Raw genomic sequence first — 13,918 nt, 5'->3', positions numbered from 1 at the left:
AGGAGGGGACAGGCTCCCTGCTGAGCAGAGAGCCCGATGTGAGGCTTGATCCCAGGACCCTGGGATCATGACCTGAGCCGAAGGCAGAGGCCTTAACCACTGAGCCACCCAGGTGCCCCTGATACATACAATTTTTACATTAACATTCAATGCAGGAAAGAAGTCCTTTGGAACGTACAGACATATCAAGGACTTACAAAGCAGCAGAACTTGTCCTGCAAGCACATGCTCCCAAGATGATGTGCATGTACGTATCACTGAATACACAAAACAAGTTTGCTGCTGTAAGTGTTATATGGTATAGTTTTTTATATACCCAAGAATCATCTTGTCAGGTAAATAACCACTCCCAAGTTATGTCATCTGTTAAGGAAAAATTCCATATATTAGGTTAGTGGGACACACCACACATTTAATATTATTCACACACTGAGCATCTGTTTCTCATAGTCCAGGAGCTGGACCCTAAAAATATCCTTCTAGAGGAAATTCCTCCTCTGTCTTATTATTACTTTAATTATAAAATGTGTTTAAAGCAGGAAAAACAGGAAAATTCAAAGAAAAACAGAAGCCTATAATGCTGCTCCCAAAACACAAAACAAAAAACCATTCTCGATGTTTTAATTTATGTCCTTCTAGTCTTTTCATATATATAAATATATATATATGCATTTTAAAAAATTATACTTTTATTACACCTCTGGTTTTGAAACCTGCCCCTTTCACTTAATGATATCATCAACATTTTTCCATGAGTGTTTTCTGGTTCAATGTGATTTTTAATAGCTGTATTGCATTCTATAAAATAGACTGTTAGGCATTTAATCATTTTAAAAAGTTTTTCCTCTTATAAATATTGTGATGAACATATTTGGGCATATATATTCAAATATTTTGGGTGAATAATTCTTAGACAAACATGGTTGGTTCAGGTTCTGGACACATGTCACTTGGGTTTGACATTCTGGATCCATCTCTAACTAGCTAAAGTGACCTTAAGGAAGTTTGGATTATTACCCCCAACATTGCAATTTCTTCACTATTAAAACGGAAATAACCACACTTACATAAGGGGAAATTCTGAGGATTATATAAGAATCCTTGGGGTGCCTGGGTGGCTCAGTGGGTTAAGCTTCTGTCTTTGGCTCAGGTCATGATCCCAGGGTCCTGGGATCAAGCCCTGCATAGAGCTCTCTCTCAGCAGGGAGCCTGCTTCCCCACCCTCACGCCATCTCTCTGCCTGCCTCTCTGCCTACTTGTGATCTCTCTCTCTGTCAAATAAATAAATACAATCTAAAAAAAATATCCTTGCCCCATGTTTAATATTAAGTGGGTAATAAATGCTGTCATTACACAAAATTTAAAGGACTTTGATACATATCAAACTGTTCTCCAGAAGCAGACCCTTCCATAACCTTGGGCAAACTTGTATTATTCAAGTCTTTCAAATCTGTAATTTGAGGGATATAAAAAGTATCTCATTGTTTGATTTGTATTTCTTTGATGATTATTAAAGCTCAGTTTTCCCCCTGCTTCTGACCACTGACAGGTCTTTTGTGAGCCAGTCTACTCATGACTTACTAGTTTTTTCTCCTAGAGTATTCTTTTGTTCTTATTGCTGTGGAAGATCACTTCAAGTATCAATGATCAGTCCTCTGTAATACATATCACAAGTTCTTCTGATTTTAATTTTACTTTTAGTTTTTTGATATATAAAAATTTTTATGTCATCAAATCTATCAACATTCATGGTTTATGCCATTAGTGTTATGCTTATGTCATCCTAATTCTGTGTTCATATAGCAGAAGCCCGTTTTTATCTTTTGCTTTCTTATGATTTTGTGTTTCAATTTTAATTCAATTGAAATTTATTTTTGTGCATAGAGGAGTTTCACTTTTAAGTCTCCTTTAGTGACTGAAGAGGAGATTCAAGCCATGTTGCTTGGATCACTTTCTTTCTTTCTTTTTTTTTTTAAAGATTTATTTATTTGACAGACAGAGATCACAAGCAGGCAGAGAGGCAGGCAGAGAGAGAGGGGAAAGCAGGCTCCCTGCCCAGCAGAGAGCCTGATGTGGGGCTCGATCCCAGGACCCTGAGATCATGACCTGAGCTAAAGGCAGAGGCTTAACCCACTGAGCCACTCAGGCGCACCTCTTGGATCACTTTCTAAATTCATTAATTGCAAGTGTCTTTCCCTAGTTATGAAACTAGTTTTCATAACCTTCATTTTTAATGTATGCATAATATTTCACTATATGACAATCCCATAACTTAAGCATTCCTCAATTATACACTGTGGTTGTGTCTAATTCTTCATAATAATAAATGATGTTAAGGTAAGATTTTGAAGAATACTTTTTTTGCATATTTGTAAGTGTTTCCTTAAAACTAAAGTCCTAGAGTCCTAGATTCAAAAAATATGAATATTATTGATGCTCATTATCTGAAGTTCTCTTTACTCAGCCCCTACTAGCCAACTCTTTCTTTTTTTTTTAAAGATTTTATTTATGTATTTGACAGATAGAGATCACAAGTAGGCTGAGAGGCAGGCAGAGAGAGAGAGGAGGAAGCAGGCTCCCTGCTGAGCACACAGCCCGATGTGGGGCTTGATCCCAGGACCTTGGGATCATGACCGGAGCCAAAGGCAGAGGCTTTAACCCACTGAGCCACCCCGGTGCCCCCTAAGCAACTCTTTCTAAGAATATCAGGGTATGCTCTTCCTCATACCTGCTCCGTTTCCATGTTGTCAGAGGTCTTCTGCCTGTTAAGACCACTAGTTTCCATTTCTCTGACTTCTCTTTTAAATTTATGTACTTAAGATTAATTTTTTTAAAGATTTATTTATTTATTTATTTATTTGACAGAGATCACGAGTAGGCAGAGAGTCAGGCAGAGAGAGAGGAGGAAACAGGCTCCCTGCTGATCAGGGAGCCTGATGCGGGGCTCGATCCTAGGACCCTGAGATCATGATCTCAGCTGAAGGCAGAAGCTTAACCCACTGAGCCACCCAGGCACCCCAAGATTAATTCTTATACATTCTCTCTATATCACAAAGTATCTATCTTATTTTACCTTCATTTCAAATACGTTAGTAGGCTGGATTCAATAGGACATTGGTTCCTTTTGCTTTATTATTGTTTTTAAATGATTTCATTTATTTCAGAGTGTGTGCATGAGAGAGAGACCATGAGCAGGGGGAGGGACAGAGGAAGAGGGAGAGAGAATCACAAGCAGACTCCATGCTGAGTGCACAGCCTGACACAGGGCTTGATCTCATAACCCTGAGATCATGACCTGAGTCAAAATCAAGAGTTGGATGCTTAACCAACTGAGCCACCCAGGCACCCCTTTTGCTTTATTGTTTTATGGATATAATGATGAGATAAGGTAAGGATTTGAGTGTGTGACTATACTAACAGATGGTAGGTCTTATTTGCTGGCAACAGTATGCGAATGCCCATCTGTCTTGGCCATGATCACACAGGGTATTAGATGTACCAAAATTCTGATCTCTCAATGACACACAGTGCCAGGTTTTTGGGAATTAATACTGAATGAGGCTGTAGGGAATTATAATGTAAACAGAAAGTACATTCTCTGAGCTACAAGAACTCTAACCAAAACCAGGAGACCTAACATTCTTTTTTTTTTTTTTTAAAGATTATATTTATTTATTTGTCGGAGACAGAGGGAGAGAGAGCGAGTGAGCACAGGCAGACAGAGAGGCAAGCAGAGGCAGAGGGAGAAGCTGGCTCCCTGCCGAGCAAGGAGCCCGATGTGGGACTCGATCCCAGAACCCTGGGATCATGACCTGAGCCGAAGGCAGCTGCTTAACCAACTGAGCCACCCAGGCGTCCCGAGACCTAACATTCTTAAATGTATACATAAATATACACAGTGGACTACAGAGGACAGCTGACTTTTTCATGGTTCTGCAGCATGACTCTTCTAACACAGTCAGTATTTTTGTGAACTCTATGAATAAACTGAGAAGCAGAAAGAAGAAATAATAATTACACTTTTGTTATTCTAATCCTAGCGGGCAGACAGGTGAATGATCACATTTCCTCTCAACCTGCTTCTTTTTCTACTATCCTCTTCTTTAGCGCGCAACAACCAATGCCGAGTTTAGGATGGCTCCAGCCTCACTGAGCCAGCCAGATGCCCCCCAAGATAAAAACTTCTTAGAATGGTCTTTCATAACCCAGACCCTATCTGTATTTCCCATCTTATCTTCTACACCATATGCCATACACCATATACCACCTAGACATAGGTGAAAGTTACTTTCTAGTTCCTTGAAGAATTACTGGTCTTTCCTTAGGGAGTAGAGCATAATGGCTCTGAGGGCAGTGGTGGGTCCACCATTTACAAGCTGTGACTACAGGCAAGTAAGTGGCTTAACATCTGTCTTCCTTGGTTTTCTCCTCTGTGATCAGATAGTTATCTCTAGATTGTTATAAGAATAAAATAAAATGGAAAAAAAAGAATAAAATGGGCACAAAAACCTCACACAGGAAGCACTGTATATTACCTAGGTTTTATTATTATTCTACTATTCCCCCCTCCCTAATGGGGAACACTTTACATAGGGTTAAAATGCAATTCATTTATATGGTATAGAGATCTTAAATAGGCAAATATGTTTCTGTTACCGGGATCTCAACTGCCATCTTTCCTTAGAGGCTATGGGGACTTTTCTTATCCTTCCCTTAAAGGTCTCCTCTCCACTCTTCCCAGTGCCAGAGACATCTCAGCATGCATTTTCCCTGTACCATAGTACCTGGTACTCTGTGAACTGTAGCACAATCACAGCAGCTGTCCCTCTAGACTAACAGCTCCATGAGTGCTGGGATTGGATTTTGTTCCCCATGCAAGCAGGACTCAGCATAGGGCCACGAGGCAGACTACATTCAGTAAATGTTGAAGAAATAAATCATTTCTTCTGAGGCTTCACCTAGCAAATCCTTTGACCCTCTAAAAAAGAGCTATGACCATAGGTGAGATTCATTATCATTCTCTACAAATGACTTCTAAATCTACCCACGGTGGCCCAGCCTAGTAGAAACCACAAAAAGAAGAGTTAAAAAAATTGGTAACTAGTTCTTAAGTCGTTTATTCCATTAATAAAAGCATGATAAAGAACATAACACCCGTGACTCCTGGAAATAAAAACATATATGTAAAAAAATCTGAAATAAAAGTTACTCAGTGGTAAAGCACCCTTCTACACTCTGGAGACATGTGTCAGTAAGGTATATAGGTTTATACGTGTGCTATCAAGTGAGAATTATTATAAATAGCTTATAGTCAAAGGAGTAATATTCGGCATATTCTTCCCATCAGGAAATCACAGTGACCATTCAAGGTCTTTTATCTTTAAATAAAAGGATATTACTGGTTAGAGTCTGAAAGCCATTCAGAGGAGAGGACTAAAATGCAATGCATTTATTCAGTATAGAGATCTTAAATACGCCAGCTCATTTCTTGATAGAAACAGTCATTTAAGACCTCAAGAAGACAACATGAATTAAATCAAGTATCTGTGTAATTGCTGACAGTCGATGGTGGTGCATTTGTTGCATCACTACTGCTACCACTACTACTACTGCTACCACATATTCCAACAAATCCTTCCTAGATTCCCATTAATATATTTGTTTAAGCAGGCAGTTTGAGAAATCGTGAGACTTTTCATATATTTCCATATTTATAACATGGAGAGGAGTTATGCTAGCTAGATAAAATACCTTCTATTTATGTTGCGATAAACTTAAAAAGCAAAAACAAGGTACTTACCACAACTTGGAGCACTTGCTCATTGTGAAGTGAGGAGGAGGAGGAAGAGGATGAAGAGGAAGATGACGAAGAGGAAGAAGCAGAAGAAGAGGAGGAAGAAGAAGAGGAAGAGGAAGAAGCAGCAGAAGAGGGAGAGTCAGCCATCATTTGCGCCAAAGTCTGCATCAGTGTTTTCCCGAGGAGGAAAAAAGAGCTGAACATGGCAATTACACCAAACACCATTCCAAAATTGAACCTGTTGGGAGGAAACAAAATCACATAAACATACAATTCCATATAACTCATGGGTTAACAAATTAATCGACAAGCCACATTTCACAGCTTCAAAATAATGGCTAAAATTTCACTGTATCTGCCTCGTTTTCTTATCTGAATTTTAGGTATGTGACTGAGGCACAGGCATGGATCTCTCCAAGCAATTGTAATAATTTATGATTCTCTCATAACTGAAGAGGCTGAATACTCTTCCCAATAAAAAGCTTCTTTCCTCTCATGTCTTTCGCCCATTTACAAAGAACTGTTTTGATCTCGTTCTCATATAATTATGAAAGCTCTTTTGACATTGTAGACATTCATATCTTTTTTCCTCTGCCAATTCTTTTGTTTGCATTTTATTTTAGCTATATTTTGTGATGAGCTTAAATATTAACATGGTAAAATTGAACAAGTTTCCTTCTACTGTTTTAATGATTACAAATTACGCTTCTATAATTGGCAATAATCTATTACATTTTTGAATTTTTTATAAGTTTTTCAAGGAACTTGTCTGTTTCATCTAAATTATCAAATTTATAGGCACAGAATTGTTCACAATAGTTTCATTTTTTAAAAAGTCTGTGGAATAGGCAGTAATGTGCCTTTTTCTCAATTCTGATTTTTTTAAAGTGAAGTGCAATTAACATAATACTGTATTAGTTTCAGTTATACAACATATTGATTCTATACAATATTCAATACTCATCATGCTATGTGTAGTCACCATTCTATATCATTACATTATTATTGACTATATTCCCTATGCATTTTTTAAAAGATTTTATTTATTTATTTGACAGAGAGAGAGAGAGAGAGAGAGAGATCACAAGTAGGCAGAGAGGCAGGCAGAGAGAGGGGGAAGCAGGCTCACTGCTGAGCAGAAAGCCCAATGCAGGGCTCGACCCCAGGACCCTGAGATCATGACCTGAGCTGAAGGCAGAGGCTTAACCCCCTGAGCCACCCAGGCGCCCCTTCCCTATGCTTTTCATCTATATTCCCTATGCTTTTCATCTCTGTGACTTATTTTGTAACTGAAAATCTGCACCTCTCAATTCTCTTTATTTATTTCAGCCATTCCCCTGCCTACCTCCTGTGTGGCAACTAACAGTTTGTTCTTTGTATTTAAGAGTCTGCTTAGTTTTTGTTAGCTGTTCTTTTGTTTTGTTTTTGCATTCTACATAGTGTATGGAATCATACACTATTTGTCTTTCCCCAACTTATAATAATACCCTCTAGGTCCACCCATGTTGTTGTACATGGCAAGATCTCATTCTTTTTTATGGCTAATATTCCATTATGTATATACACCACATCCTCTTTATCCATTCATCTTTCTTTAAAAGGTTGTATTTATTTATTCAAGAGAGAAAGAGAGAACGAGAGAGTCAGTGGGGGGACAGGCAAAGGGAAAGAAGCCTTGAACAGACTCCCTGCCAAGCGCAGAGCCTGACATAGGGCTTGATCCCACCATCAATGAGATCATGACCTGGGCCGGAACCAAGAGTAGGATGATCAACTGACTAAGCTACCAAGTAGCCCCTCCATTCATCTTTTTTTTTTAAAGCTTTTATTATTTTTTATTTATTTTTTTTGGGGGGGGGTAAAGGTGAGGGGGTGGAAAGAAACAGAAGGAGGAGAGACAGAGTCTTAAGCAGGCTCCACACCCAGTGCACAGCCTGACACAAGGCTCGAACTCACAACCCTGAGATCATGACCTGAGCTGAAACCAAGAGTCGGACACTTAACTAACTAGGACACCCAGACGCCCCTCCATTCATCTATTGATGGACATCTGGGCTACTTCTACATCACAGCTATTGTAAATAACGCTCCAATAAACACAGGGGTGCATCTATCTTTTTAAATTAGTATTTTTGTTTTCTTTTGGGTAAATATCCAGTAGTGGAATTACTGGATCATATGGTACTCTTTAAAAAAATTTTTTTTTAAATTGACATATAGTTGGCACACAATGTTACATTAGTTTCAGTGTACAACACAGCAATTCAACAAGTTTATACATTATGCTGTGTTCACTATAAGTGTAGCTACCATTTGGTGGTATTTTAGTTCCTTTTTTTTTTGACAAACCTACATATTGTTTTCCACAGTGGTTGCACCATTTATATTACCAACAACAGTGCACTAGGGTTCCCTTTTCTCTGCATCCTAGCTAATGCCTGCTACTTATCATCTTTTTGATACTAACCATTCAATTCTGATTTTTAGTTACCTGTGTTTTCTTTTCTTCTTGATAATTATGGAATGGGTTTATTGGTTTTATCAATCTTTTCAAAGAGCCAACACTTGGGCTTTGCTGATTTTCTTTCTGTATAATTTTTATTGCACTGATTTCTGCTCTTTATTACTTTCTTCTTTCTATCTTGTTTGATCTGCTATTGTTTTTTTGCTTTTTAATGATTTTTTTTTTTTTTACATTTAGCTCTATTCCAGTTGGAGCTAACTTTCTAGTAAAAAGGAATTTAGACAAAGGCCTCCTATGCCCACACTAGAAATTCTGCCAGCTATAAAATGTGTCAGTCTCTAAGGTGTCCAGGAGATTTTTATAAACCTCTTAACAATAAACACTATATGGTCCTTGATTGAAGAAATTTGTTAAAATAAAGGGGTATGCCTGGCATGGCCAGGGGACTTCAAAACCCTGCAGCTACAATCTGGCTGGCCATTTTCCCAGTTGGTGTGTGTATATGCCTTACTGGTTGTGACATATTTTAAGTATCATTCCCCTGGAGGGGGATCACAAAAGAGGTATAGGAAAAAGCCTGCAGACTTTTGGACATCCTATGACTCCCAGGACCTTCGTTTCTATGTGTGATGACAGGGGACAGAATTCTACAGAATTAGTTTCCTGATGGAAAGCGCTTTTTTGCATTTCTCTTCTTCGTTTTTCATTTCTAGTAGTGTATAACTTACACAGTAAAGTACCCAAGTCTCAAATACACAGCTTACAGAACTTTTACATGTGTACCCATGCATCTACTACCCAGATCAAGATACAGAACCTTGATTTTTGATGTATGCAAAAGTACAATGATGTAATCTCCTAAGTTCATATAAAACCAGAAAAGTTTTATACTACTGACATTTTAACACTCAGTAGATTGGAAAATAATGGAAATAGTTCATTTAACAAGCATTTCTCATGATTATGACTGATTTAAGCCAAAAAAAGAAAATGAAGAATACCACTGGTAAAGCATCCTTGCTTTCCGCCGTCCCCAACTGTAAAAGGCACGATTGAAAACAGCAGTTTGCCATCTTATGTGAAAAGGGGAGATGCTCAGTCCGTTGTTTTCCAGCCAGTCTTCATAGGAATGTTTAAAATACACAGATGACTAGGAGAGAAAGAAAAGTTCCGTATCACTCAGTTTTGAAAAACATGTATGAAGTTTAAGAAAATCAAAAAAATCTTTTCTATAGGAAAACAAGATATTGACTGTCCAAATACTTATAAATTAAAAGCTTTATGTTTATTCTTCAGGATATTAAATGTCTCAGACTAGCTGGTCTGTTGAGGTCAGGGTCTGGCAAACTATGGTCCATGGGCTAAATGTGGCCCACAACCTGTTTTTCTTTTCTTTTCAAGTAAACTCTATGCTCAGTGTGGGGCTCGAACTCACGACCCCTGAGATCAAGTCACATGTACTATTGATTGAGACAGCCAAAGCCACATAATACAGCCTGTGAGCTAAGGATGGTTTTTACATTTTCAAGGGATTGTTAAAAAAAAAAAAAAGACAACAAAAACCCAAGAATATGTGACAGAGATGCTATGTGGCTCACAAAGCCTAAAATACGTATCATGTGGCCCTTTACAGAAAAAGTTTGCTGAACTCTGCTTAGAGGAGCATTGTCCAATAGAAACATGAGCCACAAATGCAAGCCAGATATGTAATTTTAAATTTCCCAATTTTAAAAAGTAAACAGAAGCAGATTAATTTAAATATATTTTTAAACTAAAAATATCTAAGATACCATTTCAACATGTAATTAATAAAAGAAACTACTAAAATACTTTACATTCCATCTACTTATTCGTATGTAAGTCTTTGAATCCAGTGTCAGTGTTATTGCAATTTCAATTTGGACTAGTGCCATTTCAGATGCTCCATGACCACATGTAGTTAGTGGCTACCACACTGAACAGCAGAGTTCTAGAAGCCTTTTTACAACAAAAAGAGATCTTGTATTATAATTTAAGAAGACCCCCAACCAATCCAACACAGGGAACAAGTTAGTTGGAATCAGTGCTTTTTATCCTCTTATGAGCAACAACCCTAAGAAATTAGGCTGCCTTTGATCATATAAAAGTACAAAACCTACATAAAGCCATCTTGGGTCTTGTAACTTAGATTTTTCAGGGTTGAGGGGATCTGCTTCTACACAGCCTAACAAGAGTTTTATCTTTAGGGAAGTCTGAAGTCCTTGAGTAATGTAGGATTTTGAATAACATAAGGTTGTTTTATATATCCTGACACTGACCCCTATTACTCCTCAGTTACAGTAAGTTTTTTGTTATCCATTTGAGAAATTTGTCTCGAAGGAAGGAGATACCTCAGCCCTATCTGTCATAAGAAATGATCTAACCGAATACAGGTATCTGTTCGCCTTTGGACCCATTCATGTTCTCTGTTCTCAGTCTTCAGGTGAAGTTTTTTAAAACTTGCTTGTTTCCCAGGACTTGGGAAAGTAGAGTGACACACTCCTTCAGTATATGTCTACTGAGGAAATCTGACAAGAACCAACCGTGGAACAGCAGACCAAGCTGGAAGCAGAGGAGCCGAAGGTGTGCAGACTCCTGAACTTGAGGTCTCTCCATTCCCCAGGCAGATATTCTGAGTGAGAGTTAGGTTTTTTGCTCAAGGGGTAGTTAGTGCTCTGTTGGGGACCTAGGGGGTTATTACTGAAAGTGAAGTAACCTGACCACCTCACACACTTGACCAGAGACTGTAGAGGTTTGAAAAGTTCTTTTTATTTTGGATTTTTGTCACATATGCTACATGAAGAAATCATGTGGCTTTGTTTTTTCTAAACAACAGAATCCCTGTTTAAAGAAGCAGTGGCCGGTATTGCTATGATATGCTAAACACTATGCCAAGTACTTGGAGAGGAAGCACCTATGGATCTTGTAAATACACAGATTCTGATTCTGTAGGTCGAGATTCTACGTTTCTGACGAGTTCCCAGATAAAGTGCTGCTGGTCCTTGAATTTCAGGTTGAGTAGCAAAGTCTTATGTGCACGAACTAATGTAATTCCCTCTACAATCTCAGAAGATCCTCACTATTATTAACTCCATTTTGAAGATGAAGAAACCCAGGCACAGAGAGTAATTTGGCCAAGGTCACAAAGGGTGGGAAGTGGCTGAACCCAGCCCTTGCTCTACGGACTCTACTGTAAAACCTATTCACTTGCAAGTTTAAATCCAAGAAAGCAGCACAGGTATCATTTCATTTTACTGTTACACCTAAAACACACAATACTAAACTCTAATATTCTATTTAGAACGGTATTTGTAACATGAAGGTTTTATTAAACACTTAAGAAAGGTACTATGGAATAAAATCTGTATATTGTAATGACTTTATTGTTACCTTCGCCCCCCGCCACTATTCCATTCCAAAGGTTGCTTGAAACACGTGGTCAGGCAAGTGTGCCTAATTTCTGTTACCCTTCCCAAATAGCTAAACAGTGGACCATGCACCGGGGGTGTACGTGTGGGTGGGGAAGGAGGGTAGTGTGAAGAAGCGGGTGCAAACTAGAATTGAAGTAGTCAGAACCTGGTTATCTAAATGCTTATTACCTGAGTATGCTACTTTGAAGTATGGGCTATAGACTAAATACACCGGTAACACCTGGGCACTGCTTACAAATGCAGACTCAGGCCCCACCCCAAACCTGTTGACTCAGAAAGCGATTTTTAACAGGGACCCCAAATGATTGTATACACTTTCAAGTTTGAGACCGCTGGTCTAAATCGCAACTTGATTTAGATTCATTCCAGTACCACAGTCTTTGGAGGGTCGTGGCCTTAAAGACAATGAGGGAGAACAATGCCTTTTCTAGGCGGGCTTTTTATTTTCCTCCCAGGTGCTGCCGCGGGGTCTGGCAAAGCCCAGGCCCTCCCTAGCCCACTACTGGCGCCTCCCTGGCAGGACCCGAAGGCGTCGGGGCCTGCACCGCCCCGCAATATGACTGCGGCAGCTGCGCAGACCGCCACACCCCTCCCGCGGTCCGCCGTGTTTTATTTACTCCACGGGGCCCGGGCGCCACGCGGAAAGGCGCACGTGGGTACTGGCCCCGCGGCTTCCAGCCCGGGAGGCGCGAGCCAGGGGGAAAGGCCTCGGGCCTTGCGCCCGGCCCTGGAAACCGCGGGCTTGGGCTTTAGGCCCGAGGCCCTCACCTTCAGTACCAAGTCGGTCAGGTAGACGGCAGTCCAGCCGCCCACCACCACTACCACCAGCGACACTGGAATCATGGCAGTGGCGGAGGCAGCGGAGGGATAAGCGAGCCCGGGCGTCCTCCTCCCTGTGAGCCGCAACGAGCCGAAAGCGCGACGCCTACAGCCCCAGCATCCGCGCAGGAACCAAGCTGTCACCGGTTCCTTTCTCCCGGTGGCGACCTTTCCCCCCCGGACTCTTCCGGAAAGCACACAACCAGCCATGCGCGCACCGGAAAAGGGCGCGGGGGCTTATTTCCGTGGCACACCCTGGAACCGAGGCGGGTGCGTCTGCTCGGCTCCCGCGCCCAGCCCTCTAGCGATTTCTTAGGCTCTGGCCCTCCCTGCTGTTGGCTCTGTATTCTCTCTCTCCAGTTCTGGTCCGGGCTTTGCTGTTCCCTTTTAAGCCAGTGAGAGTTTGGGGTCGTGTGAAGACAGCGGGTCATGTCTCCGTCTCGCAGACGCTGTCATAGGCATCCAGATTTAATTATTATTATTTTTTTTAAATTTGAGTGTAGTTTACATAAAGCGAAATCATAGTGCAGGTTTCAATTGTCCATTTCAGTTAGTTTTGATAACTGTGTATATCTGTGTACCCTAATCTAAATAGAGAACATTTGCACCTCACGAATTTTCTTCCTTTCTCTTTCCAGGCCGTCCCCCGCACCCACCCTTGTTCTAATGTATTTAAACTGTATAAATAGAGCTATACAGTAAGTATACTCTTTTGTGTCTGGCTTATTTTGTTCAACATAATTTTTTTCTATTTAAAAATTTTTGTTTAATTCAATTAGTTAACATATAGTGTATTGTTAATTTCAGAGGTAGAGTTCAGCGAAGCATTCGTTACATATCATGCCCAGGGCTCATTACATCACATGCTCTCCCTAATGCCCATTGCCCAGTTACCCCAAACCCCCACCCACCTCCCCTCCAGTAACCCACCGTTTGTTTCCTACCATTAAGAGTCTCATACGGTTTGTCTCCTTCTCTGATTTCATCTTATATTTCCCTCCCTTCTCCTGTGAGCCTCTGTTTCGTTTCTTAAATTCCATACATGAGTGAAATCGTCTATTTGTTTTTCTCTTATTTCACGAGCATAATACCCTCTAGTTCCATCCACCAACACAATATTTTTGAGATTCATCCATGTTGTTGATTAAGTTAGGTCCTTTTTGCAATCCCATCCATTACGAAATTTGAGATTGGTGCTATGTTTAAAAACTGGAGCTCCAAATATCTGCACATATTTGTATGCTGACCTATACTTGATTAAGTGTTGACCTGGAGTAGTGGTTCTCAGCCTTGGCTATACAGTAGGATCATCGTGGGGCTTCTAAAACTTCCTATGTCCATTTGCAGCCTAGATTAATTGAATCAGAAGCTCAGAGTGGGACCTGAGTC

At 40.1% G+C, this 13,918-nt stretch overlaps 1 protein-coding gene across 4 annotated transcripts in view; it reads right to left on the bottom strand.

The window, feature by feature from the left end:
- Positions 1-12,695, bottom strand: part of MBTPS2 (membrane bound transcription factor peptidase, site 2) — a 53,385-nt gene extending 40,690 nt beyond the window's left edge. For 3 of the 4 annotated variants that reach the window (XM_059156918.1, XM_059156917.1, XM_059156919.1), the window contains exons 1-3: positions 12,479-12,695; positions 9,263-9,411; positions 5,801-6,035 (exon numbers count right to left, since the gene is read on the bottom strand). In XM_059156918.1, coding sequence (XP_059012901.1) covers positions 5,801-6,035; positions 9,263-9,411; positions 12,479-12,553 — 459 coding nt within the window. In that variant the 5' untranslated portion in view covers positions 12,554-12,695. The remainder of the gene's footprint in view (positions 1-5,800; positions 6,036-9,262; positions 9,412-12,478) is intronic. The other variant, XM_059156920.1, reaches the window with a different exon arrangement.
- Positions 12,696-13,918: the final 1,223 nt, after the last annotated feature.

The sequence above is a fragment of the Mustela lutreola genome, chromosome X (assembly GCF_030435805.1).
Source record: "Mustela lutreola isolate mMusLut2 chromosome X, mMusLut2.pri, whole genome shotgun sequence".
In the NCBI taxonomy this organism is placed as follows: domain Eukaryota; kingdom Metazoa; phylum Chordata; class Mammalia; order Carnivora; family Mustelidae; genus Mustela; species Mustela lutreola.
The sequence above is the reverse complement of the archived record's forward strand: the minus strand, read 5'-3'. Positions and strand labels throughout refer to the sequence as shown.